Genomic DNA, 26,226 nt, shown 5'->3' on the forward strand with positions numbered 1-26,226 from the left:
GTGGACCTCAAGGGATAAACCGTCAACTCTGCTCAGTGGTCAACTTTCCTGGTGGGGTTACCATGGGGACAGTGGGAGGTAACAATAAAACAAACAATGCACTAATGTAAACACAGAATAAAACAATTGCGCGAGTGGTCTCATGGATCCTGCCGTTTGTGGGTCTGGCCACAGGATCTCATCAACATCACAAGCATATTGTAGATGGCATTACTCAAAGCACACAACTATACTACTACACATACAGAACTGCCCACCACACCTGTGTAGCTTTCTGAATATATCTATGTGGTACTGATCCAGCTGTTACTGGACGGCACCCATTCTGTATTGTAAATGTGAAGGACTCTCACCTGTACAGATTCAATTCAAGTTTATTTATAAAGCGCCAAATCACAACCAGTCGTCTCAAGGACCTTCACACAGTAAACATTCCAACACAGGTCAGTTCATTGAGCCAATCAGTACAAAGTTTCCTATATAAGGAACCCAGCAGGTTGCATCGAGTCACTGACTAGTGTCAGAGTCTTTACAGCACTCCTCATACTAAGCAAGCATGCAGCGACAGTGGAGAGAAAACCTCCCTTTTAACAGGAAGAAACCTCCAGAGAATCCTGGCTCAGTATAAGCAGCCATCCAACACACACACACACACACACACACACACACACACACACACACACACACACACACACACACACACACACACACACACACACACACACACACACACAACATTATCAGGATTATCAGGAACACCTGTTCAACTTCTTCTTAAGACAATTATCTCATCAACCAATCACATGGCAGCAGCTTCAATGCATTTAGGGGTGTGGTCCTGGTCAAGACCATCTCCTGAACTCCAAACTGAAGGTCAGAATGGGAAACAAAGGTGATTTAAGCTATTTTGAGCGTGGCATGGTTGTTGGTGCCAGATGGGCCGGTCTGAATAGTTCACAATCTGCTCAGTTACTGGGATTTTCACCCACAACCATTTCTAGGGTTTACAAAGAATGGTGTGAAAAGGGCAAAACATCCAGTATGCAGCAGTCCTGTGGGCCAAAATGCCTTGTTGATGCTAGAGGTCAGAGGAGAACGGGCCGACTGATCCAAGCTGATAGAAGAGCCTAACCCTCGTTACAACCGAGGAACGCAGCAAAGCATTTGTGAAGCCACAACACGCACAACCTTGAGGCGGATGGGCTACAACAGCAGAAGACCCCACCGGGTACCACTCATCTCCACTACAAGTAGGAAAAATACGCTACAGTTTGCACCAGCTCACCAAAATTGGACAGTTGGACTCTGATGAGTCTGGATTTCTGATGAGACATTCAAATGGTAGAATCAGAATTTGGCATAAACAGAATGAGAACATGGATCCATGATGCCTTGTTATCACTGTGCAGGCTGGTGGTGGTGGTGCAATGGTGTAGGATTGGGGGGGGGGGGGGGGTTCTTGGCACACTTTAGGCCCCTTAGTGTCAATTGGGCATTGTTTAAATGCCACGTCAAGGACCACCATGTACCCATCCTCTGATGCTATACTTCCAGCAGGATAATGCACCATGTATTAAACCTCCAATCATTTCAGATTGGTTTCTTGAACATGCCAATGAGTTCTCTGTACTACAACGGCCCCCACAGTCACCAGATCTCAACCCGATACAGCATCTGTGGGATGTGGTGGAACGGGAGCTTCGTGCCCTGGATGTGCATCCCACACATCTCCATCAACTGCAAGATGCTGTCCTATCAACATGGGCCAACATTTCTAAAGATGCTTTCAGCACCTTGTTGAATCAACACCATGTAGAATTAAGGCAGTTCTGAAGGCCAAAGTGGGTCAAACACCGTATTAGTATGGTGTTCCTAATAATCCTTTAGATTAGTGTATAGCAAGTGGTGTTTCCATGGTTACATTGTGATTTCTTAGTAAATATTCTGTTTAGCGAGAGATAAACTTTATTGTATTTATCCTAGTGGATCTATAATTAAACGGGTAAACTAGTAGTAGCACATTCAATGTCAAGGAAAGCAAAAAGTTATTATCAGGAGAGGGAGAATGTTTAAGTGGTTAGCAGCAGTGTGCTAGACGATGGCCCCCTCCATGAGGCCACCACAGCTCAGCAGAACATCGTTGTAGCTTCTTCTGGGGAGAAAAACACTTAGAGAGAAAATAAAGTTAACAGCTGAAATTGGAGAAAGTAATACAGTTAAAGAGCAGATTGTAGAAGAAAGTACTAGAGTGTGGAAAGTGGTCAGTGTATCCTCCAGCAGTCTAAGCCTATAGCAGCATAACTACAGAGATAACTCTGGATAATCTATTCTATTTAGATGGAGGCATGTTGGAGTCAGGGCAAGGGAGAGCCGTCTTTACCGACTGTACACTCCACCTCCCTCTACTCCCCCACTTGTCCAGATCTGGGCTAATAACAGATTTTAACCATATCCATTTATGCTGAAGTTCTTCGACCCTGACACTTCCTCTCAAATAGGACCCTGTACAGTTGCTTCATATTTATGTTGTGTTTTACCAAGATGCATCTGATAGTGGTAATGCTTACTCGATTTATGTTGTTGAACACCTGCCTATCTTTCATTGATTGATTGATTTATACTTTATTCCGAACTAACATAAAAACATAATACAACACAACACAACTCAACACAAAAGCAATCAACTAATAAAGACAGAAAAGGAGTGGTTAGAAGTCAAACTCGTACATTCCTACCCTATCCATTTAACCCAGCTCATCAATATAATTATTCAATAGATATTTTTGTCACTCTTCTTAAATTGATTTATCTTTACACATTTTTTCAAATCGTCACTCAAATTGTTCCATAAATCCACCCACCCACATATTGTTGTACACATACTCCTCTTTGTTGTACGAACTCTGTTTTTTAAGTTTAATACCCCTCTTCAATTGTACCCCTCTTAAATCTTCAGGTATTTGTTGCAGTGGCTGGTGGAGACAGATTGCATTGTTTGCTCTGACTAGGTTCACAATGACAAGTTCCTGCTGTTAGGTGAACAGGCGTTGGTGTTCATCCCCAGTAGTTATTCTAGCCATTCTGTTGGAAAATGTAACTGTAAATTGTTCTTTTTTTACAGTACTGTATATACTGTTGGCATCCAGCTCATGAAAACCCAAAATTCCTATCTCAAAAAATTAGCATATCATGAAAAGTTTCTCTAAACGAGCTATTAACCTAATCATCTGAATCAACTAATTAACTCTAAACACCTGCAAAAGATTCCTGAGGCTTTTAAAAACTCCCAGCCTGGTTCATTACTCAAAACAGCAACCATGGGTAAGACTGCCGACCTGACTGCTGTCCAGAAGGCCATCATTGACACCCTCAAGCAAGAGGGTAAGACTCAGAAAGAAATTTCTGAACTAATAGGCTGTTCCCAGAGTGCTGTATCAAGGCACCTCAGTGGGACGTCTGTGGGAAGGAAAAAGTGTGGCAGAAAGTGCTGCACAACCAGAAGAGGTGACCGGACCCTGAGGAAGATTGTGGAGAAGGACCGATTCCAGACCTTGGGGGACCTGCGGAAGCAGTGGACTGAGTCTGGAGTAGAAACATCCAGAGCCACCGTGTACAGCCGTGTGCAGGAAATGGGCTACAAGTGCCGCATTCCCCAGGTCAAGCCACTTTTGAACCAGAAACAGCGGCAGAAGCGCCTGACCTGGACTACAGAGAAGCAGCACTGGACTGTTGCTCAGTGGTCCAAAGTACTTTTTTCAGATGAAAGCAAATTTTGCACGTCATTCAGAAATCAAGATGCCAGAGTCTGGAGGAAGACTGGGCAGAGGGAAATGCCAACATGCCTGAAGTCCAGTGTCAAGTACCCACAGTCAGTGATGGTCTGGGGTGCCATGTCAGCTGCTGGTGTTGGTCCACTGTGTTTTATCAAGGGCAGGGTCAATGCAGCTAGCTATCAGGAGATTTTGGAGCACTTCATGCTTCCATCTGCTGAAAAGCTTTATGGAGATGAAGATTTCATTTTTCAGCACGACCTGGCGCCTGCTCACAGTGCCAACACCACTGCTAAAGGGTTTACTGACCATGGTATTACTGTGCTCAATTGGCCTGCCAACTCTCCTGCTGTACGCCAAAATCATCAATATTAGAAACAATAAAAGGCTTGAACTACTTCGGTTGTGTGTAATGAATCTAATATATATGAAAGTCTAATGTTTATCAGCAGATTACAGAAAATAATGAACTTTAAAGTTAAAGTCCCATTAGTTGTCACACACACAGGTGTGTGTGCGAAATTTGTTCTCCGCATTTGACCCATCCCCTAGGGGAGCGGCGAGCTGCAGACAGCCGCGCTCGGGAACCATTTGGTGGTTTATCACAATATGCTAATTTTTTGAGAAGGACCTGTACACAAAATCCCTACAAAGGATGCAACATAGAATAGTCTACACCCTTCTTCTCCAAAGGAGAACTCAAATCAGAAATTACCCGACCATCAACTCACTTCACACACCCAACAACATACAACGTAGCGGCTTATGGGTCCTCCTCACTAACCATTCATTTGTGTCAGCGATGGGGAAGCCACCAACGTGGGGGATGTGGGGGATTCAACACCCACACTTTTCCAGCTGTTTTGCTCACCTCCACACCAGTCTGGTTTCTCTACATCGCACTCACTCTGCCTCATTTCCTTCTTCCCCTCCCTCTCCTGTTTCTCCTTAAACCCTAAATCATTTGTCGAGTTTAAGGAGAAACAGGAGAGGGAGGGAGGGAAGAGCTCGACTGAATTCATAATTTTACATCTTGACATTAGCTGTACAAAGTCTGAGTTTGATAAAGTGAAGAACAACAATTTGCAGGTTTATAACAGGCGCGGCGCCAGGTTTTCATTTTTGGGTGGGCCACGGTCATTTTGGACAGGCCTTGATAAGCAGTGGCTTAAGTGACGCAGGCAGGTCGCGCTAGAAAATTTAGTTTAAAAAGACATCATAAATGTGTTCCCCATCACTTTATTTCTAAAATATGAAGTAAAAACTCACAATCTAATTTTCATTCATTTTTCATTTACAGGCACCAGAATGCATCACCTGCACTTCTAATATTTACCTCTCAACGTAGGACTCTTTCATAAGGGTACATGCACTCTAGTAGTTTTTACGGTTATTCATGGGGCAAAATCTCCACATTTTTGAAAAAAATAAAAAAAAATCCATCTTCCAGTAAAACAAAGCATCCAGCCCACCTCTCCAAATGCGTAAAATGTGCATCCCAGCCGCTAGGAGCGCCGCGCGCACCGTCAGCTACGTCAGCCCAGACAAGAGCAGAGCAACTAGAGACAGAATAGATAATTGTGTCTGGATGTGGATGGAGATTACATTTTACAGCAGCCTGATCATCATTTAAATACGTAAACCATCACCTGTCTTCTAGTCCACGCTATCAGCATTATTTCATTTGGTGTGTGTGTGTGTGTGTGTGTGTGTGTGTGTGTGTGTGTGTGTGTGTGTTTTCCACATAAAACACTGGTCTAACCAACCAGACCAGTGTGTCCAGTAACATATTAATGTTACAATTAAACAGTTACACTTCATGTAGGCTAGGAACGTTCCACCTGCCGTGGCCCGACCGCTTCTGCTCCACATAAACTTTGTGCGTGATCAAATGTCTCTACAGGAGCTTTCTGAGCTGAAGAGGCTATTCTGCCTCAGACTGGATGCGTCATGCGTCTCCATATTAGAGACGGGAACAAGCGCTGTTCAGCCAAAGTTTCATAATCAGAAAACATTTTTCCAGGTGACACATCCCTCAGAGAGACCGGGTTTCCAGAACGCTTCATTGGGAGGAAATCTTACCGCATGCACCGTGGTTCTGCACTGCGCTGCAAACCCCTCTACAGATCTTCAGCCCACTGTCCACCGTGGGCGCTCCAAGCCGTGCTGAACACATGTCCAGTATAAAGCTCTGATGTTCTGATGGGAATCAGTTCTTGGTTTAGTTACCTCTGCGATGTGTGTAACGATTAAAATGTCAGCTCATCTGTGTGCGCATCAGTGTGTGTCGGGGTAATTCTTTCAAAACAACCAACATCCTTGAGTTTACCCGTCAAAATAAAAGTCAAATGGAAATATCTGTAAGCTGCCATTTAACTGTTTTGCCTTCTTGTGAAGATTGTTGCAAAGAGAAACAACTAAACTTGATTAACCCCAGAGCCACGTGCACTGTACTTCTGACTGTAAATGAGGGGGAACGATTTAATCGGATCCTTTTCTTTTCAACATGGTTTCATGTAAAGTTTCATTCAGTACAAACTTTAGTTACACCAATCTAACGAGACAGAGCCTGGATTTGTATTCTGAACATTTAAACATGTTTAAAACGGAGACGTGCGTGACGCGTCTAAAATTCACACCTATTACGGAAATTAAACTAACAAGATGAATAACATAATTATTTTAGGCACAGACAACATCCCCCACACTTTTGAAAAGCTTGCAACGCGCCTGCCCACCAATGTACCCGCTCTGTGCTCGGCAGCACTCTCACAGTCAAACTCAATATTGTTCGTATTCTCGGAACCCGACTTTTTCCCAACGGGTCTCGTGGTTCTTGCAGAAGAATGCAAGCACCAGAGTCTGACAGGCCCGACTTAGAAGTGGAACCCAGGCAAAACAGCTGCGTGTCCCACCAAAATGGCAATCCCGTCCTCTTAATCTCCGCTGTGACGGTGTCTCTCCTCCGTTTTATCGTTTTTTCACAAATATTCTCTTTCAACACTAATCCTCCTTTTTTTGCTGGTCTGCGTCTCTCCTTCTCACTGTCAGTGGGGCAATCAGACACACCTGATCAGATCACGCCCCCCTTTTTTAAAGACACGCTCGCCACAGAGGAAATGACGTATGGCAGGTAAGACAGGACAATAAAATAAAATTACCTGAACTAGCAAACTGCCACAGTAGGCCTATCAGTATCTGCTCTGGAGTGGTTCTTCTCTTATCTTTCGGGGGTTAGGGTTAGGTTCCTTCTCTGTGGCCGTCTCCAAGTTTAGGTCCTCCACCATCTCCCTTACCCATGGTGTCCCACAAAGTTCTGTGCTGGGGCCTCTACTCTCCCTCCTCTATCTACTCCTCTTCAGCACATCCTGAGCTCCTTTAAAGGAATTTCCTACCATTTTTATGCAGATGACATAAAAATATAACATCATTCGCCTTGACAGAGACGCAACCAAAACAAGTAAGACGATTGGGGGCGGCCTCTGCATGGCTGTCAACAGCAGGTGGGCAACCAACCACACAATAATAGAGACTGAGAACTGTGAACATTACAAACTTTTAACAGTGTCTTTTAGACCACGCTACCTCCCACGTGAGTTTACTCAAATCACTGTCATCTTGGTCTATGCACCGGGCCCTGATTTTAACTTAGCTGCTGACGCCATAGCAGATAGTTTTAACAGGGCTATCAACAGAACCGGAGATCAGCCAGTATTTCTTTTGGGAGACTTTAATAAATGTGACATCATAACATATTTACCTAATCTAGGGCAATATGTCACAACAGCCACAAGAGGGAGCAAGATACTAGACCAGCGTTATGGCAGCATCCCAAATGCATACATCTCAAAGTCACGTCCACCTCTTGGTAGATCAGGCCACAATGTACTCTTACTAGTACCAAAATACAGGTCACAACTGAAGACAGGGGAAGTGGTAACAAAAAATATCCAAGTTTGGAATGAGGATTCGAGTGAAGCATTAAAGGGCTGTTTTGAAATGACCGATTGGGATGTATTTTTTAATGACAGTGGAAACAATCTGAACACGCTGACAGATGTAATGACCTCATATATTCTCTTTTGCGAAGAAACAGTCACCACTACCAAGCAAATAAAAATACACCCAAACAACAAAAAGTGGATCACAAAGGAACTTAAAATGTGCCTGGTGGAGAAGAAACGGGCCTTCCTTCAGAGGGACCATGAGCGTGTGAGGGTGCTGGAGAAAGACTTTCAGAGGAAAGCCATCCTTGCAAAAAGGAAACAAACACAGAATGTGGAGCACCAACTCACATCTGGAAATGCTCGTAAGGCATGGCAGGGCCTGAACATCATGATGGGAAGAGACCCTGAGATCCCGCAAGTCAACTGCCATGACTCCATCTCGTTGGCAGAACAGCTGAACGTCTTTTTTGCCCGCTTCAACGGCGTTCACCCTCTTTCCACCTGCCCACCACCATCCTGCGCTGCATCAACCCATACAAGAGCTCTGGCGCTGATGGGCTCCATGGCAGGGATCTGAAAGAATGCTCCACCCAGCTAGGTCGGGTACTCACCAGACTCTTCCAGCTCCTTCTGGACTTTGGCTGTTCCAGAGCAAGGGAAAGAATCTGTGATAATTCCGATCCCCAAGAAAGCTCATGCAAAACAAATGGGGGACTTTAGACCTGTGGCCTTACATCAGTTCTGTGCAAGTGCATGGAAAGGGTAGTGGGTGGATACTTGACAAAATTCATCTCGGACCAGCTGGATCCCCCATTTGCTTACAAGGCAAAACGTGGTGTAGAGGATGCAAGTCTCACACTTCCAAATGCTGTCACTAAGCACATGGACTCTGCACAGCCATACACAAGAATCTTATTCATGGATTTTTCTTCTGCATTTAATACAGTAGACACCAGCATTTTGCTGGAACAGCCTTCAGATCTCAATCTCCACATAAAGCTGCTTTTATGGATCCACAACTTTTTGAAAGACAGACCGCAACTGTCATGAGCTGAACTAGGAAGACCCGTGAAGATGCCAAACACAGTAAAAATAGATTTAAAAAAGTCTTTATTTGCAGCAGAGTTACCAGGAGGGCGAGGCTGGAGACAGAGTCGGGGACAGGCGAAGGTCGAAATGGCAGGCAGCGTGCAAGGCAGGGGTCAGGAGAAAAAAACAAGGTCCGGAGGCAGAAATCAGGCAGGGTGAATCGCTGGAGAGTTTACTGGCAGGGCTGTAAATAATCTGGCAGAGACTGGGTAGCTGAATGGATCTTTTATAGCAGGGGAAGCAGGTGTGTGAGATGAGCTGAGGAGTCAGGAGCAGGTGAAGTGGATGAAGGCTGATTACAGGAACAGGTGAGATGAATGGAGTTGATGGTGGTTGCCAGGGAAACGGGGCTTGTCAGGAGCTTGGTGAAGGGACCAGGTGAGCTGAATGAAGGCTGAAAACTAAGAGTCATGACAACAACAAGTGTTTTTAAGAGGATTCAAATCCACGAAAAGTGTCATTAGCACTGGACTGCCACAAGGCTGTGTTTTGTCTCTAGTGCTTTTCTCAGGCCCTGTCCACACGTAGCCGGGGATCTGCCGAAACGTAGATATTTTTCTATGGGTTGGCCTGTCTTCCACACGAAAACGGATCTTTTTAAAAACTCCAGCCAAAGTGAAGATCTGCGTTTTCTCCGTTTTGGGTGTCTGCGTGTGGACGGACAAAACTGGAGTTTTAAGGTCCGCAACGTCACTTTCCGCGACAAAAAAATGTCAAACGTTTTTGTGAAGCAGCTCGGGATTTTTATCTTGAGAGGCGCTATATAAATCCCTCTTTTTTTTAAATCTAGGAGGATAGAAGGTCATGACAAGGAATTGGGGTTCCGATGTCTGAGTGGTGAACAGGTGAGCCATGACAAAAGATGACAGTAATTAACTGGATGATATGTTACTGAAAAATCTAAAGCAGTTGCTTTAACCCCAGTATTTCTTTTACTGTCAACTGATTAAAAGACATGATTGTTAGTGTTTGACTGATATCTGATTATTAATATCTGATTATGTTTATGTTTATTTATTAATTAATACCTAATAATTAATTGTTGATTAATACCTAATTAATGATAACAGATTAATAAAACCTAATCATTGATCTGTGATTGATGAATGATACCTGGTGGATAATACTTAAGAACTATAAAGCTGTGAATAATGTCTCAAAGCAAATTTTACCCATGTTGACCTGACAAACCAGTCATGTTCTTCACCAGATAACAGGTAAAGGGGAACTCACGTTGCAGACACAGGTGCCGTTACCCAAGTTGCCATCCGAACACACTCCATTGAAGTTGCAGGTCCTGCCCGACCAGCTGGGACAGGCTGAAAGTACAACAAGAACAGAAACAGCAGTGCTGGATGAGGTACTTGATAAATCCTTTAAGACCAGTCAGGTTGGATCTCCATATTTATATAGAAATTCACATCTTATTGGTCAAATGTAGTATAGTATATTGAGCTTAAAAAGCACCTATATTATCCCACTACATATTTGGCGAGCCTAAGCCAGTTTTATTTATATTGTTTTACACTTCCTGTTATTTCTGAATTATTGATTTTTAATAAAAACATTGGTGACTGGGTGGAAATGGGGCAATCTCGTTCTCCGTCACCAGAGGGCACTGTCCCCCCCTATTTCACTCAAGTCTGTCTGTCTGCAGAAGCTGCATTTGTGGCTATTTACTGTTGAAAGGTAAATGTTTTTTTGTGTGTTTTTGTGTTACTCGGCTCAGAGAAAGTCCGACGTTAGCACAGAACAAAACTCTAACCCTGGTTTATCACCTGCGGTTAATAACAGTTCCGACGCCAAAGCTCCGGACTTGATTCCAAAGTTAATACCGGAGATATACCTTTTTGGTTTATTCCAGTCATCAAGTCTGAAGCTGTAGTCGTTTTACCGACTCAGATGTGCACATTCAATATTCCCATCACTGCTAAGCTTAAAATAACTTTTCAAATCGTTTGGAAGAGCTGTCACGACGTGATTTCTGTGTAACTCCCGCTATACCAACAATTAATTATGAGAGCCTATGTGAAAGGAATGCCGTTTGTCGAAGAGGTTGATTTTCCTAATGAATTTAAGCCTAAACACCTGATCTTATCGGTCCAGGCCTGCTAACGTAGCAAGCGAGGCTAAATAGCATTGCCAACGTTGAGCACAGAGGATAACACCACTGAAGCTTCTTCGGGGGTTTTATCAACAATCCGCCGCAGCGAGTCTGCGTCTCTACTCAAAATCCCTTCAGGGTACACTTTTGGCTTCATAAACTGCCTCGTTTTCGCCAATAATACTTAAAGATTGATCAAAACCGCTTGTTCTTTTATTTTGAAGAGCTCGGTGAAACACCAAGTGATGCACTCGTGTCTCTTCCTCTCTGACCACGTTCCTTCCTCCATCCGGTACCGCCACCCGCTGACGTGTTTTAATCCGGCATTTCCAGCAAAGGCTTTTTATCCAGGTTCCATTCATTTTATCACAAAATTATGGTTTTTGTGGCAACCTCAGGATGGCTGCAAACCGGGATGAATTATTAATGGAAACAGTAGCTTTCCAATTTAAACAAGAATTTCCTAAATTTGGATGAAAGGGTCCTATCTTTGGATAAAAGAGTCCTTGCTATTGAGAAAGCTTCCTGTCCTGGGCAGGTTTTACCCCTCTCATCTGCTGATTCATCTCCAGATTTGAAACAAAACCTGCAACCAGATAACAAGCTCCTTGACTCTGACTTCCAGGGTGCAAAATCTGCTCCTGATGTCCTGATGATTAATTCATCCGCCTGTGACAATGGTCTGGCGCCCCCTGGTGTCGAGTCCACCAAACTGTTCTTGGGACACCTCTTGTGGCATGGGAAAGAAGGTAAGCCCCTGGTGCCGGTGACACTGGAACAGGTGCTCCCCTGCAATGCTGTTCTGGACACTGGTTCAGACTACACTCTCATGTGCCATTCTATTTTCAACCACCTCTGCTTTGCTGGTGGAGGAGGAGTTCGGCCTCCAGAACTCACTTCATGTGCAGTAACTGTCCGTGTTTTCACTCGTTGTAACATGATCTTGTCATCCAGGTCTCTCCACTTCACGATTGGTTCTATGAGGTTGACACACCCCATGTACGTCTGTGAGCGTGGTGTCATGCCTTTGGCGTTGACCTTTTGAAGCGCCATGAAGCTTTTATCGACCTGGAAAGGGGGAACTTGGGGCGGGTGTTGAAAAACCACTACCCACTGTTTTGCCTCCTAACCTTGACCTTCACTGCCTTGCAGTTGGTGACCCTGAGCATGAGGAACCAACGTGCTCCCCGCTGAGCTCAGAACCTCTGCCACCCCAACCACAGCTTCCTTCAATTCAATTCAATTCAAGTTTATTTATAAAGCGCCAAATCACGACAAGAGTCGTCTCAAGGCACTTCACATAATAAACATTCCAATTCAGGTCAGTTCATTAAGCCAATCAGAAATAATGTTTCCTATATAAGGAACCCAGCAAATTGCATCAAGTCACTGACTAGTGTCAGTGACTTTACAGCAATCCTCATACTAAGCAAGCATGCAGCGACAGTGGAGAGGAAAACTCCCTTTTAACAGGAAGAAACCTCCAGAGAATCCTGGCTCAGTATAAGCAGCCATCCTCCACGACTCACTGGGGATGGAGAAGACAGAGCAGACACACACACACACACACACACACACACACACACACGCACACACACACACACACACACACACACACACACACACACACACACACACACACACACACACACACACACACAATTGCAAGCGCCTTAACTAGAGCTCAGTCAGTTTGTGTAATTTCATCTAACGGTTTACATAAAAACTAACATTTATATACATGTTTGAAGCCATTGTGCAACAAAGCTCTGCCTGATCAACACTATAAATGATAAATGATCCGCACTTGTATAGCGCCTCTCAGAGTAAGGACTCCAAAGCTTCATCCATTCACACACATTCACACACTGATGGTGATGAGCTACGATGTAGCCACAGCTGCCCTGGGGCGCACTGACAGAGGCGCCCCACTATTTAATTCAGTCATTTGTTATTCTTCCATTCAATTACGAACCAAAACCTCACGCTTTATGCAAAACATGAAATGATTTTCAGCCTACCGATCTTTACAGGAAACATAAAAGCCTAAAAAACTGCACATAAAATATATTTAAAAAACAAAATTCACTCATCACTTAGAGCAGTAGTTCCCAAACTTTTCAGCCTGACAGACAGATGCTCCTTCGTATTTTTTACGTTGTTTAGAAATTTTCATTATATTTGGAAAGTTTTAATTTATATACAAATACATAAATCTCTTTTAAAATTTTAAGATTTACTATTTTTTATGATTATGTGGCACACTTGACTTCCACACCTAACGCATCGGCATCTGCCTCTTTTCTACAGCTTTTTTTTTTTACATTGTCGCTACGTCTGTCACGTTAGCGGTGTTTTACCATCATTTCTACATCCATCACGTCCCAGAGAAGGTTAAACCAACATCAAACCCAACGTCTGGAGCTGGTAAACTCCACACACCTCTCGTGCAGCACCAGCTGTCTGATGCTGCAGCAGCGTCAATCGTCCCGGCTGGATGAGTGAATTTCTTCATCAGAGTCAATGTTCTGCTTCATAATCAGAGTCAGTCATGACCAGATAAAGTGATCAGTCAACAAAGACCAGACCTGCCGGCAATTATACGTTTTATCTAATATTTACGCTCTTCATGCTGCGCGCGTCTCCTCCTCTCCCCGACTGGGAGCCTCTCGGCGGGAGGCGATTTTCAAGCTCTAAAAACTCCAAAACATTGCTCAGCCTGAAGGTTCCACGTCTCCACTATCTTCTGGTGTGAAGTAGTAACTTCATGAGGGATCATATTTGTAGATGAGACTTGTTAAAGTCAGCAATGAGGCTTTGACGCTTATAACGAGTAAGTCCCAACATGACAACAACGTACTGAAACTAGAACCAACACGCATAAACAGACAGATCGGTCCCGCCTACTTACACGGTTGGTCTTTTTTAAATACGCAGTAAGCGTTGCCTTTTTCGCTTCCTCCTACATCCTAGCAGCAACCATTTTGGCGCCTCTGGAGTCAGTGTTTGTTTACGTCATGCTGCATTCAATGTAATTGGAAAAAGGAGCTTCAAGCGCTTAACCTCCGATTTTGTTTTCTTTCTGGCCTTAGTTGCGGGGGACGAATCGGGGTCGATCTGAATCTGGGGGGGGACAGATCCCCCCCGTCCCCCACCCTATCTGCACACCTGTACAGTGCGTGTTTAAACTTAGATTGTTAACATCATATTCCATCCTCAAGGACTCCCTACCGAGCTGCTCTTATCTATTCCTTGCTTCACAGAGCAAGAGATGAACTTTTATAATGAAATCATATAATGAAATGAACAATATGGTTAATAGAACCAGATAATGAATGGACAAGGTGTTAAATGAAATGTTTTGATTAATCTGTGCCTAAATTAATAAGGATGAAAACAAATGTGCTCTCGCAGTGACCCATATATTTAATCAGTGTACGTGACGGGACAAGCTCACACACTCACCATATCTCCATGGCGCAAGTTAAAGTAATTGCATGCACATAGATATTTTCTCGTCGTCATCTTCGTCTTCCTCCGCTTATCCGGGTCCGGGTCACGGGGGAAGCATCCCAACTAGGGAGCTCCAGACCGTCATCTCCGCAGCTACCTCCATCAGCTCCTCCAGCAGGACCCCAAGGCGTTCCCGGACCAGATTGGAGATGTAACTTCTCCAACGTGTCCTGGGTCGACCCGGGGGCCTCCTGCTGGCAGGACATACCCGAAACACCTCCCGCGGGAGGCGTCCAGGAGGCATCCTGACCAGATGCCCAAACCACCTCAACTGACTCCTTTCGATCCGGAGGAGCAGCGGTTCTACTCCGAGTCCCTCCCGAATGTCCGAGCTCCTCACCCTATCTCTAAGGCTGAGCCCGGCCACCCTACGGAGGAAACTCATTTTGGCCGCTTGTATCCGCGATCTCGTTCTTTCGGTCACCACCCAAAGCTCATGACCATAGGTGAGGATTGGGACGTAGATCGACCGGTAAATCGAGAGCCTGGCTTTCTGGCTCAGCTCCCTCTTCACTACGACAGATCGGCTCAGGGTCCGCATCACTGCAGACGCCGAACCAATCCGCCTGTCGATCTCCCGATCCCTCCTACCCTCACTCGTGAACAAGACCCCGAGATACTTAAACTCCGCCACTTGAGGTAGGACCTCGCTCCTGACCCGGAGTTGGCAAGCCACCCTTTTCCAGTCGAGAACTATGGTCTCAGATCTGGAGGTGCTGATCCTCATCCCAGCCACTTCACACTCGCCCTGTCACACCTGGTGTGGGGTGTGGTGCCTTGGTCTGCCTGAGTGTTTGTGAACGGGACGAGGTGACGACGTGGAGGAGGAGGTTATGGATGGCCTTGAAGGTCAGCAAGATAATCTAAAAATCAATCCTGATTTACACTGGAAACCAATGGAGCTGTTTGAGGATGGGGTCAAATGATGAGAAAAAGCATTTTTTGTAATGGCAAGTGCTGCAGAATTTTGAACCAGCTGGAGCTCACAGAGAGCTTTTTGCTGGAGGTCTGAAAGAAGAGTGGTACAGTACTCGAATCATGATGTAACCAGGCTATGGACGAGGACAGAAGAAGAGTGGACGGTAAGGGTGGGGCAAAGATGGTTAATCTTATGAAGATGACCGTGTGATGCTATTAACCTGAGATTGAAAGGATAGTGAGCTAACAAGAATGTCAGCCAGACCCTTGACCTGGTGAGAGGGGGAAACTGAGCCGACCCCCCGTCTTGAGATACTCCCGGGTCACGACAATTTTGTTGACATCTAGTGAGACCCAAACCTGGGTCGTGATGGTTCAGCTTTCATTCTGAAAGGAATCGTTGCAGCAGTTGGAACAGCAACAGATTTTATCCAGCTTGTCGTTGGTTCTTTTGGCTGAAGAGGAAAGTTACGGATTGGCCACTCCGACAACTTCTCTAGAACACTTTGAACTGGCGTTAAAGATGGCGTGGGCATAGTTTTATACTTCGAATGTTTTGGTTTAAGGTCGAATTAAAAGTTGACAGATTTACCAAACACCACCAAAACCACGCCTCCGTCAGATCTGGCAGATTCTGATTTGACCAGTGAAACAATGTGTCATGTCTTTTAACGCTACGTGAGATCAGTCCTAGTGGAACATTTAAAGCCATATTACTCATTATATTCTATAGGATTATAAAAAAGTAATTAATATTTTGATTTCACAGATTAGTCACATCTATTTTATTGACTAACACTTTGTTGGATTAGCTTATTAAAATAGAGTTCTTTGATTTATTAGAAGGAGAGAGTCCATTCTTCATTCTTCTCTTTGAGCTGGAAAGAAGCAGTTTATAAGCAAATGCATGAGACCTTGAGGCCATATCTCATGCAGACTAGTTCTGTGTCAGAGGAGAGAGGGAAATGACTTTTGGTGAAGAACAGTCATTTCATTCTGTTACATATCAATGATAACAGAGAGACTGTCAAGTTTTGAGAGGGTCTTCTTGGTACTCAGTAAAAGAAGTTCTGCTTTGTCAGTATTTAACTTTAAGAAGTTTGAACTTAACCAGGATTTTATTTCTTGAAGGCAGGTGATGAGGGAGAAGGGGGCAAGTATGAAGTTTGTCTTACTAGACAGATAGAGCGGGGTGTCATTCGCAAAGCAGTGAAAATGGATATTGAATCTACGGAAAATATTACCAAGGGGAAGGGTGTATATACTGAAAAGGAGGGGCCCCAGGATGTAGCCTTTGGGCACTCCTGAAGAGACAGATGAAGGCTGTGAGCGGGATGATTTAAGAGTGATAAACTGAGTACGGCCTGATAGGTAAGAGCGAAACCATTTAAGAGGGGTGTTAGCAATGCTGATGGAGGGTAACCTATGGAGGAGGATGGAATGAAATATTGTATCAAAGGTTGCACTCAGATCAAGGAGGACCAGAATGGAATGGATAATGGCGTTTTTGCATAATTTCCTGTTTTCAGTGCTGCACTATGTGTAGCTGTTGGGTGTTTGTGGCTCGCTAAAATGGACTGAATTTCTCTGTACTGAGTTATTGTAGCACATAAGCACTCTAAAACACACATTTTCTGTTGTTCCACCTAGCTTTTAGGGAACTATAGCATAGCATAGTTTTTTATATAGCATGTTTAAAATGCAGCATGGGAGCTGCCCAAAGTGCTGCACAAGCTAAAACAAAACACAACCATTACAAGGAGCTAAAACAAAGGATAAAAATCTCAATCAAAAGCAGATAAAACATGATTAATCCTAAGAACACAATTAAAACAATGATACAATAAAACACTAAAACGAGTCACTGTCTAAAAGCCAAAGTGTAAAAGTGGGTCTTCAAATGAGATTTAAAAACCGCCAGAGATGGAGCCTGCCGAACTCCAATGGGCAATGAGTTCCATAGCTTTGGGGTAGCATGCACAAATGCTCGATCCCCCCGCGATTTGAGTCTCATCCGCGGTGTGTACAGCAGCAAAGGGTCAGCCGACCTCAACGTGCAGGTGGGCACATATGGAGTGAGAAGGACACTCAGTTTATTTGGTGTTGAACGGGTTGCTCATCCAGTTAGCTTGGCCTCAACACGGCTATGGCTATTTCTGTCTCTGCTTCTCCATCTCCTATCTCTTGCTCTCCGTTTCAGATGTTTAGTTACTCCTCTGCCTCCTTTAGTGATAATGGTTCGTGTAATAAATGTAGCATTTTTGTAGCTTTGGAGGCGAGGGTGTCGAAATTGGAGGCCCCGATCTGCGCTGTTGAAAAGCCAGTAGGTAGCCATAGCTACTTAGCTAGCACAGGGCTAACTAGATCAGAACCACCTCATAGCAGTCCTCCAGTAGAACCCGAGCAGCTGGGACCTCAGGCTGGCTGGGTGACGTTACGTAGAAAGCATGGAACCCAGCCCGTGGGACACCACCAACCCATCCACGTTTCTAACAGATTTTCCCCGATCAGTGACGCACCCATTGACAAGCCGTCTCTGATCATTGGCAGCTCCATAGTCAGAAACGTGGCATTAGAGACTCCAGCAACCATAGTTAAATGTTTACCTGGGGCCAGAGCGGGCGACATTAAATCTTATCTGAAACTGCTGGCTAAGGATAAGCGTAAATACAGTAAGATTGTTATTCACGCTGGCGGTAACGACACCCGGTGACGCCAATCGGAAGACACTAAAATTAATGTTGCTTCGGTGGCTAAGTTTGCCAGAACAATGTCGGACTCCGTAATTTTCTCTGGCCCCCTGCCTGATCGGACCAGTGATGACATGTTTAGCCGCATGCTGTCCTTCAACCGCTGGTTGTCTAGGTGGTGTCCTGAAAACAACGTGGGCTACATTGATAACTGGAAAACTTGTTGGGGAAAACCTGGTCTGATGCGGAGAGACGGCATCCATCCCTCTTTGGATGGAGCAGCTTTTCTTTCTAGGAACATGGCCAGTTTTATTAGTCCTCCATGACTACCCAGGGTCCAGACCAGGAAGCAGAGTCGTAGTTTAACCCACCCCTCTGCAGCTTCTGTACTGTTACCCACCCACTACCCCATAGAGACAGTGTCCTGCCCACGGCCAAAACCACACAGATTAAATATCAGGCTTAATAAAGCAAATCATGGAAATCTCATAAATATTAGAACAAATTCAACTGAGCAGAAAACTAGAGAAATTAAATGTGGGTTATTGAACATTAGGTCTATTTTTTCTAAGAGTTTGTTAGTTGATGACTTGATTTGTGATAATCAGATCTCTTTGCTCTCTCTCACAGAATCCTGGCTGCAGCAAGAGGACTATGTTAGCTTAAACGAGTCGACTCCTTCAAATTATTTAAATCACCATATTGCTCCAAGTACAGGGCGAGGAGGAGGAGTAGCAACCATTTTTCATTCAGACCTAATAATCAATCCCTTACCGATTAATAGTTACAGTTCTTTTGAACATCTTATTCTTATTTTTCCTAATCCAGATTGCAAAACTGCAAAACCACTCTTGTTTGTAGTTTTTTATCGTCCATCAGGTCCTTGCTCTGTAGATCAGACCTCTGATTTCTTTTAATCTGATTTGGTGCTAAATACTGATAAGGTCATTGTAGTGGGGGATTTTAACATTCATGTGGACATTGAAAATGATAGCTTCAATGTAGCCTTTAGTAATATCAGTGGTTCCCAAACTTATTTAGCCGCGTACCCCCTTCTATGTCCCGACCATGTTAACGCACCCCCCCAGCCCCACATCAGGGCATGGCTTTATCAGACGTCACGCTGAACAGGGTTAAAAAAATATGATCAACCTTTTTCCCCATCACTTTCATTTTTTAAATGGTAATTAATAAACATTCGATACCATTACAATTTCCTTTGATTTAATTTTAAATAAATATTTAGAGTGCCCAGGTAGCACATAAAAAATGCAATTTAACTGTTTTTTTAAAGTAGGAACGTTTAACCTGAGCGGACAGAGCGCTCTCCTTCCTTCTGCTCTGTGTAAACCTGAGCTGGTCACCTACTTGTGCGTAATCAAATGTCTATAGGGGAAAAGATGGAAAAGCCATGATGTTCACTTTTGCCTCAGACCGACTTATTGCTGTTTTATGGTGTGGCTGAATCTGCGATCCGCTGCCACGCGGACTGGAACAACAAATGCTGCAGTACCATGAGTTGTAGTCAGGTTCGGAGTCACTGGCTGGAGCGGACCCGACTTTAATACGTCATCCCAAAATAGAAGCTAATATCTTAATTTGACCTGGAATAAAAAATGTTATAAAACCTCTGAAAAGTTTTTATCACAGAGGAGGCAGCGCTCACTTCTGCCTTCAGTCTGACAGCACCGTGCCGGAGTTTATGCAGCGTGCGTGCTTATTGAATGTGTGTGTGTGTGTGTGTGTGCGTGTGTGTGTGTGTGTGTGTGTGTGTGTGTGTGTGTGTGTGTGAGTGTGTGCGCGCGCGCGGCACAGCTCCATGAGCCGCTCCAGTCACAGCGTCTCGTTATCGGCGCTATTTAAACCAACGTTGTAAAATTACTTCTGACCAGCCCAGATGTGCTCACATGTGCACCCGTGAGCCGTGGTTCAGCCGGAACACGTCTGACCTCTGACAGACGCACTTTGAACTTCAGATCTTCAGCGCGCTGTTAATAGCCTGAATGGGAATCATTTCTTGTTATTTAGTTACATCCACAATGTTCTGTGTGTGAGGTTTACAACGTCATAACACCTGCATGAGACAGGTGTTAATTACAATCTGCCAGAGTGACTCACCACCTTCAGATTCCTCCAACACCGTTAAAAATGATCAAATACGGAACATATCGGCGTGCGCAGGCCAGAGTGCTGAAGCTCGGCGCATTGTTATTATGAAGCTAGGGCACATGTGGAGGACACGTGCGCGCGCAAAAATATACTTGTTTTCAGTTACATTTATTGGGCCCACTTACTTTTTCTTAGGCCCGCCCACAAATGAGTTTCTGGCTACGCTAATGGTGACATATGACAGACTCCTCTGAGCTCCGCAGCCATTACACTTTTCACCTCGCGCACCCCCTAGCGGCAGCTCGTGCACCCCCGGGGGTGCGCGCACCACACTTTGGCTATCCCTGTCTTAGACTCAATTGGTTTTACTCAAAGAATACATAGCTCCCCCCACTCCTGCCATCATACATTAGACCTTGTGGCTTATGGCATAGAGTGTGAGGAAATAACGATATTTCCACATAATCCAGTCCTCTCGGACCACTTTTTGATAACCTTTGAGTTTTTTATAACTCAGTTCTCGAGACATGAAAGTAAATTTCACTATAGTCGGTCTCTATCTGACAACGCTGTTGCAGGGAGCCAACTTCCTGTGCTTAATTACCTTCTTTTTAAAGGAGCAACATCATCTAATGCCACACGTAAAGAAGTAACATTATGAACTAGATCATCAATTTGTGAAGGGCTACAAATGAAAATATTGCCCTCTGCTACATTCCTCAGAGATGCTGAAGACAGTAAAGATGGAACAGTTGATTTAAAAGATGCAGCAGACACTGCTGCTGCTAACCACTTAAACATTGTCCCTCTCCTAATAAGAACATTAAAAACACAACAAATTTCGGTAAATATCTTACTTTAGGTTTGTATATAGTAATTTTAGGATATATTTAGTCATATTTGACATTACTTCCACGTTTTTGTACTCGTTTTGTCATCCGTAGTTCGTTTTTTTCAGCTACGCTTTTCACGGAGGCTTTTTATTGTTTTATATGTTAGATTTGTTTTTGTAAATAATGAAAGAAATCAGGAAATCTTCTAGAAAGAGGAAATTTCCCTCAAGATTTGTTGATGAGGAGCAAGATGTGCCCACATTGTTTTTCCATCACAAATGCAGTAAGTATCTCTGCACTAAACACGTTCCAGTTTTTGTTGTCCAGTATTTCTGCTAATACTGTTACTATACTCGTATATACTACTACTGCTACTTCCAGGAAAACAAACCCCCATGTACATCTGTGGTTGAGGATCCAGGTGAGGAAGATGATTTACCATCACAGCTGCAGTAAGTTTATCTACAGTTCAAATATATTTATAGCTTTAGTTCTGTACTTTTTTTTTACACTTTTCATTTTCTAATATTTACTGCTTGAATACATGTTATATAATTAGATATATTTTTTATTTTTGAAATTCTGTTGATCAAGAGCCAACCACCATTACCAGCAATAGGCAATGTCAGAGACAGGATCTTGCTGCAGATGCTCCACATCTTCTGGACTCCTAGACAACAAAGTCAAACCCAGGTATTGTCGACCCACACCACCCAAATTTATCCCCAGAAGAACTCCTGGCTATCAGCTTTTCCTCAGGGATGAAACAGGTACACTCCCTGGATGTGCAAAGAGTGCAAGAAGGGGTTTTGTCTGCAGCAGGACAGGAACTGCTCTGCAGAGTACCACCGCAGCTAAAAACTGGGGACGACTGTGGAACCACTGGAGGAGATCATGCAAAGAAGGATTCTCCAGAGAATCAAGAAAATGATGGACAACCCTGAGCATTCTCTTCACAAGACTGTCCGACAACGGAAGAGTGTCTTCAGTCAGAGGCTTCTTCAGTCTGGCTGCAACACTGACCGCTACTGGAGATCCTTCCTGCCAACAGCCATTGTAATATACTATATCTCTTTGATGACTTGATTATTATTATTATAATTCTGAGCTACTACAGTAATCAATTTCCCTCTGGGATTAATAAAGTATTTTTGAATTGAATTGAACACCTTAACATTGACAGACAATATCATCTTAAACTAAGACACTAAAAGTTGCACAAAAATCAAGGTTGTGATACATGTTGGGTTTATTTATGCTATATCAGATTTTTGATTCATGTACATCTACATTTTCTATTCATAAATTTCTTTAAAAGTTATTAAATACTGTTTGGGGTAATTTAAACCACAATAACTGCAACATTTTTATAGATATCGAAAGCTAAGCTTGTCCTGAAAATAAGGTAAAAGTGTTGTGCAGATAGGACTTTTATTTGACAGATTTTATTAAAAGATAAAGACCAGGCGGACATGAACAATGGCAGCAGCAAAAGGGTTAATGGAACACTTTATGAACTGTTGGTCAGAACTGAGTGACAGAGAAGACCTGGAGGACTTACGGAGACACAAAGGACCCCAGTGTCCCACGCAGCATTGATGATGAAGGACAGTCTTCACACAGACATGCTGACACCCCTGCAGCTCAACCTCCCTGTTGCCAATTTGCACCACGTAGCTACAGAGGAGACAAGAAACAGGACTGACATATCTCCAAGTCGACCTCAGAACACCCAATCAGCTCTAATAAGCTCCTCTTGCCAATCACAAGTGCCGTTTCTGTTACAATCATTGTCACAAAGGTGTGTGTGTGTGTGTGTGTGTGTGTGTGTGTGTGTGTGTGTGTGTGTGTGTGTGTGTGTGTGTGTGTGTGTGTGTGTGTGTGTGTATTTGTTTGCCTGTTTGGGGTGGGGTTGTATATATTTAATGTGAATCGATGGGTGTGATCAGGTGGGCATCACAGGTGGGTGTGGCTTGATTATTGTAGGCGGAGTTGTGATTTAATTTTTTCCTACCTGCAGTTGGTGGAGCCCACTTTAGTAAAACCATGAGGACAGCTGGCTGTAAGGACGGCGGCACAGGATGTACAGTCTGTGTTGATGTCCACCCTCTGAGGGATATCACAGCGTCCAGAAGCAGCAGTCTGAGGGACACAAAAGCTCTAAGTCCAAACCTAAAACTTTAAACTGAATGACAAAATGCCTCATCTCATCTTTCATCTTTATTTGTGATGCTATGTGATAGCTGATGCTAGGAGTCGGCTGATCGTAGGAATTGGCTCATGTTAGGAGTTAGCAGAGTATACCTGCTCAGTGGCCTAGTGGTAGAGTGGCTGCCCTGTGACTAGGATATCAGGGTTCAAATACCCAGTCGGGTCACCAAAGACCTCAAAAAGTGGAGTCAATGCCTTCCTGCTTGACACTTAGTTTAAAATGGTTGGATTGGGGGTTAAACCATCAAATAGCTCCCATAAATCTGCTATGCAAAAAAAATAAAAATAATAAAGAGAAGGAAAGTAAGGTTGTAGAGATTTTCTATATAAATACATGTAATTTTTTAATAGCAAATTGTTATAAAATTTGGGTGATTGTAAAGCTGGAACCGGTAAAGTCATCGTAGAGCAGGAAAAACAGCTCCACCAGCATTTATCAGCCTTTTAAAGTAAGCTAGCTGGTTATATTACAGTTTTTCTCAAGTGTTTACACACATTTTCTGGTACTTGAGACACAATGACCAAAACATGTAACCAATTCACCAACCCCCTTAACCAATTCTACTAAGCTACAAGCACAATTCCTGCTTTGAACTCAAACTGCAAATCTAAAACACACTTTTTTCAAAACACTACACACAATTCTCTGCTGTTGGCACAATTTTCACGCAGAAAATATCTTGTTTTCACAAGGAACACACTGCTATTCAAATTTGCCCACTGACTCATCACAAGGACAAAGACCCATGACAGTTTTACAATCAGCAATCAGAGCTTTAGCAGAAAAGGACAACAGGTGAGCTCTTCTGTTATGGACCAATGGATGCCAACATTGGAAACAGAGGCAGAGGCGTGAGAGTAAGGGAACATCACAATGTGTGCAGCGCTTAGCTACCATGGCATCATCCATCACCATGCTACCTACCCCTACAACTCCGCTCATCTGATCACATTCCTGGACACCCTACACAACACACTCATTCCACCAGATCAGGTAGATGGCCCAGAACAGCCCAGGTACGTTGTCATTTGGGACAACGTCAGTTTCCACAGACTGCTGTGGTTCATAACTGGTTCAATGGCCATCCACGCTTTTTAGATGTTGATCTCCCTCCATATTCCCCTTTCCTCCACCCCATTGAGGAATTTTTTTCTGCCTGGAGATGGAAGGTGTATGACCGACAGCCACAAACGTGTATACCTCTTCTCCAAGCTATGGAGAATGCATATGGAGGTATAATACCTGATTCTATTCATGGCTGGAATCGCCTAGAAGATATTTCCCCCGCTGCTTGGCCAGGGACAACATTGCTTGTGATGTGGATGAGGCGCTGTGGCCAGACCGCAACAGAAGAGAGGATGCAGCATAGTTTTTTTTTTACTGTAACTGTATACAGTAAATTCTTCTGTTGTATGTAGTGTATGTGTGCAACTTTGTGTTGGTTGGGAATGGGATAAACATTGTGTACAATGTTTTGTGGGAAAAATAAAAAAAATTAACCATGTATTTGTGTGTTCAGAGTGTAAAAACAATATTCTGAAATATTTTACAACACATGCATGTATTTACTGTCTGTAGTATAGTAGGTGTAACACTGAACCAAAAATGCTTAAGTCATTATGATGAATGGAGAAGAAGTCTTTTCCATTCATCATAATGTTTAACACTGAGCACATAAGTGTTCTGCTGGTTCTTATGAATGTCTATTCGTATGATGGTTTGTGTGTCATTTGACAACAAAATCACATTGTGAGGAGAAATAACATGTTTTGAATGTGAAGTTTCATTTAGCAGGTTAATTGAGGGGTTTTGCCCATTGTGTGTGTTTTTTGGATTTGTGTGTAGAGTTCGGAGAATACGAGGCATGCTTTCAGAAAGTGTGTGTAAAAAAATTGAGAAAAACTGTAATGCTAATTAGCTTGCATGAAAATCATCAGAAGCCATGCGGGGGCAATGCAGGGACAGTCAGGCTTTTGGTAAGACAGAGAAAGACAGTCACGGTGGACCCCTCGGTCTTATTGGAGAGTACGGCTAGAGAGAGAAATGGAACGTGATAAGGGATCATGGTTTTCAGAGGAAAGGAGTAGCAAACTCAGACTTCCTGTCAGTCCTTTGCTGCAGAGAAATAAGAGGATGAGCAAAGAAAAAAGAGGAAATGCTTGTGTGTGTGTGTGTGTGTGTGTGTGTGTGTGTGTGTGTGTGTGTGTGTGCGCGCGCGCATGTAAGTGGGGAGGTTCACATCTAATATCTTGTGCCTGGCCCTGGAAGCCTGTCGCCTGGCCTATTTAGCAGTCCGGCACATAGATATGTCAGAAGTATGTTGATTTTCTTCACAACTATGGTTTCAACCTGCCTTACCATTAGTTTTGTTTAGTAGGCTCTTATATTTGCTGCCTAAACATGATTCATTCAATTGTTTATAAGATTACATGTTTGAGATCATATTAAACAAGCACAACAACCACTTTAGGGAGGGTTGAGACTGATGGAGGTGCGTTACCTGTTCCTGGGCTGAAGCTTGCATGCAGATCTTTAACAACAGAAGCAATAACAGAAACATGGCTAAAATATCAGCGTCTTCCTCAAAGAAATTTGTGGAAGAAAATGTCCATTAAATGTTTAAACATTAAAATTTTGCGACTCCTCAGTTGGACCAATTTCCCAAGCAGCACGTCATTTCAGGAAAAAAACAAAGACTAAAGCATTCTCTGAGCAGGAGTAACAAAACTCTTGCAAACAATGGACAAGTGTTCCACCAGGAAGAAAATGAAAGAAACTCGCTGCTTCTGGGCTCCACAAGTAGGCAAAACACAGAATCCTACAAAAACGAGGGTACAAATCCACCAGGTTCAGCTGCTACGTTCCCCGATTACAGTGTCCAGACACTGGCAGCGACTGCTGCTGACTTCAGACCAGTTGAGAGAGAGAGAGAGAGAGAGAGAGAGAGAGAGAGAGAGAGAGAGAGAGAGAGAGAGAGAGAGAGAGAAGAGAGAGAGAGAGAGAGAGAGAGAGAGAGAGAGAGAGAGAGAGAGAGAGAGAGA

The 26,226-nt window shown here is 43.7% G+C and overlaps 1 protein-coding gene and 1 pseudogene across 2 annotated transcripts in view; one reads left to right on the forward strand and one right to left on the reverse strand.

Annotated features, from left to right (window-relative positions):
* The window catches only part of stab1 (stabilin 1), a 263,769-nt gene extending 237,830 nt beyond the window's left edge, over positions 1-25,939 (reverse strand). For both annotated transcript variants that reach the window (XM_070554590.1, XM_070554589.1), the window contains exons 1-4: positions 25,686-25,939; positions 22,988-23,115; positions 22,535-22,650; positions 10,040-10,125 (exon numbers count right to left, since the gene is read on the reverse strand). In XM_070554590.1, coding sequence (XP_070410691.1) covers positions 10,040-10,125; positions 22,535-22,650; positions 22,988-23,115; positions 25,686-25,745 — 390 coding nt within the window. In that variant the 5' untranslated portion in view covers positions 25,746-25,939. The remainder of the gene's footprint in view (positions 1-10,039; positions 10,126-22,534; positions 22,651-22,987; positions 23,116-25,685) is intronic.
* On the forward strand, positions 17,359-18,581 carry LOC139071708 (uncharacterized; annotated as a pseudogene).
* Positions 25,940-26,226: the final 287 nt, after the last annotated feature.

The sequence above is a fragment of the Nothobranchius furzeri genome, chromosome 9 (genome assembly GCF_043380555.1).
Source record: "Nothobranchius furzeri strain GRZ-AD chromosome 9, NfurGRZ-RIMD1, whole genome shotgun sequence".
Classification (NCBI taxonomy): domain Eukaryota; kingdom Metazoa; phylum Chordata; class Actinopteri; order Cyprinodontiformes; family Nothobranchiidae; genus Nothobranchius; species Nothobranchius furzeri.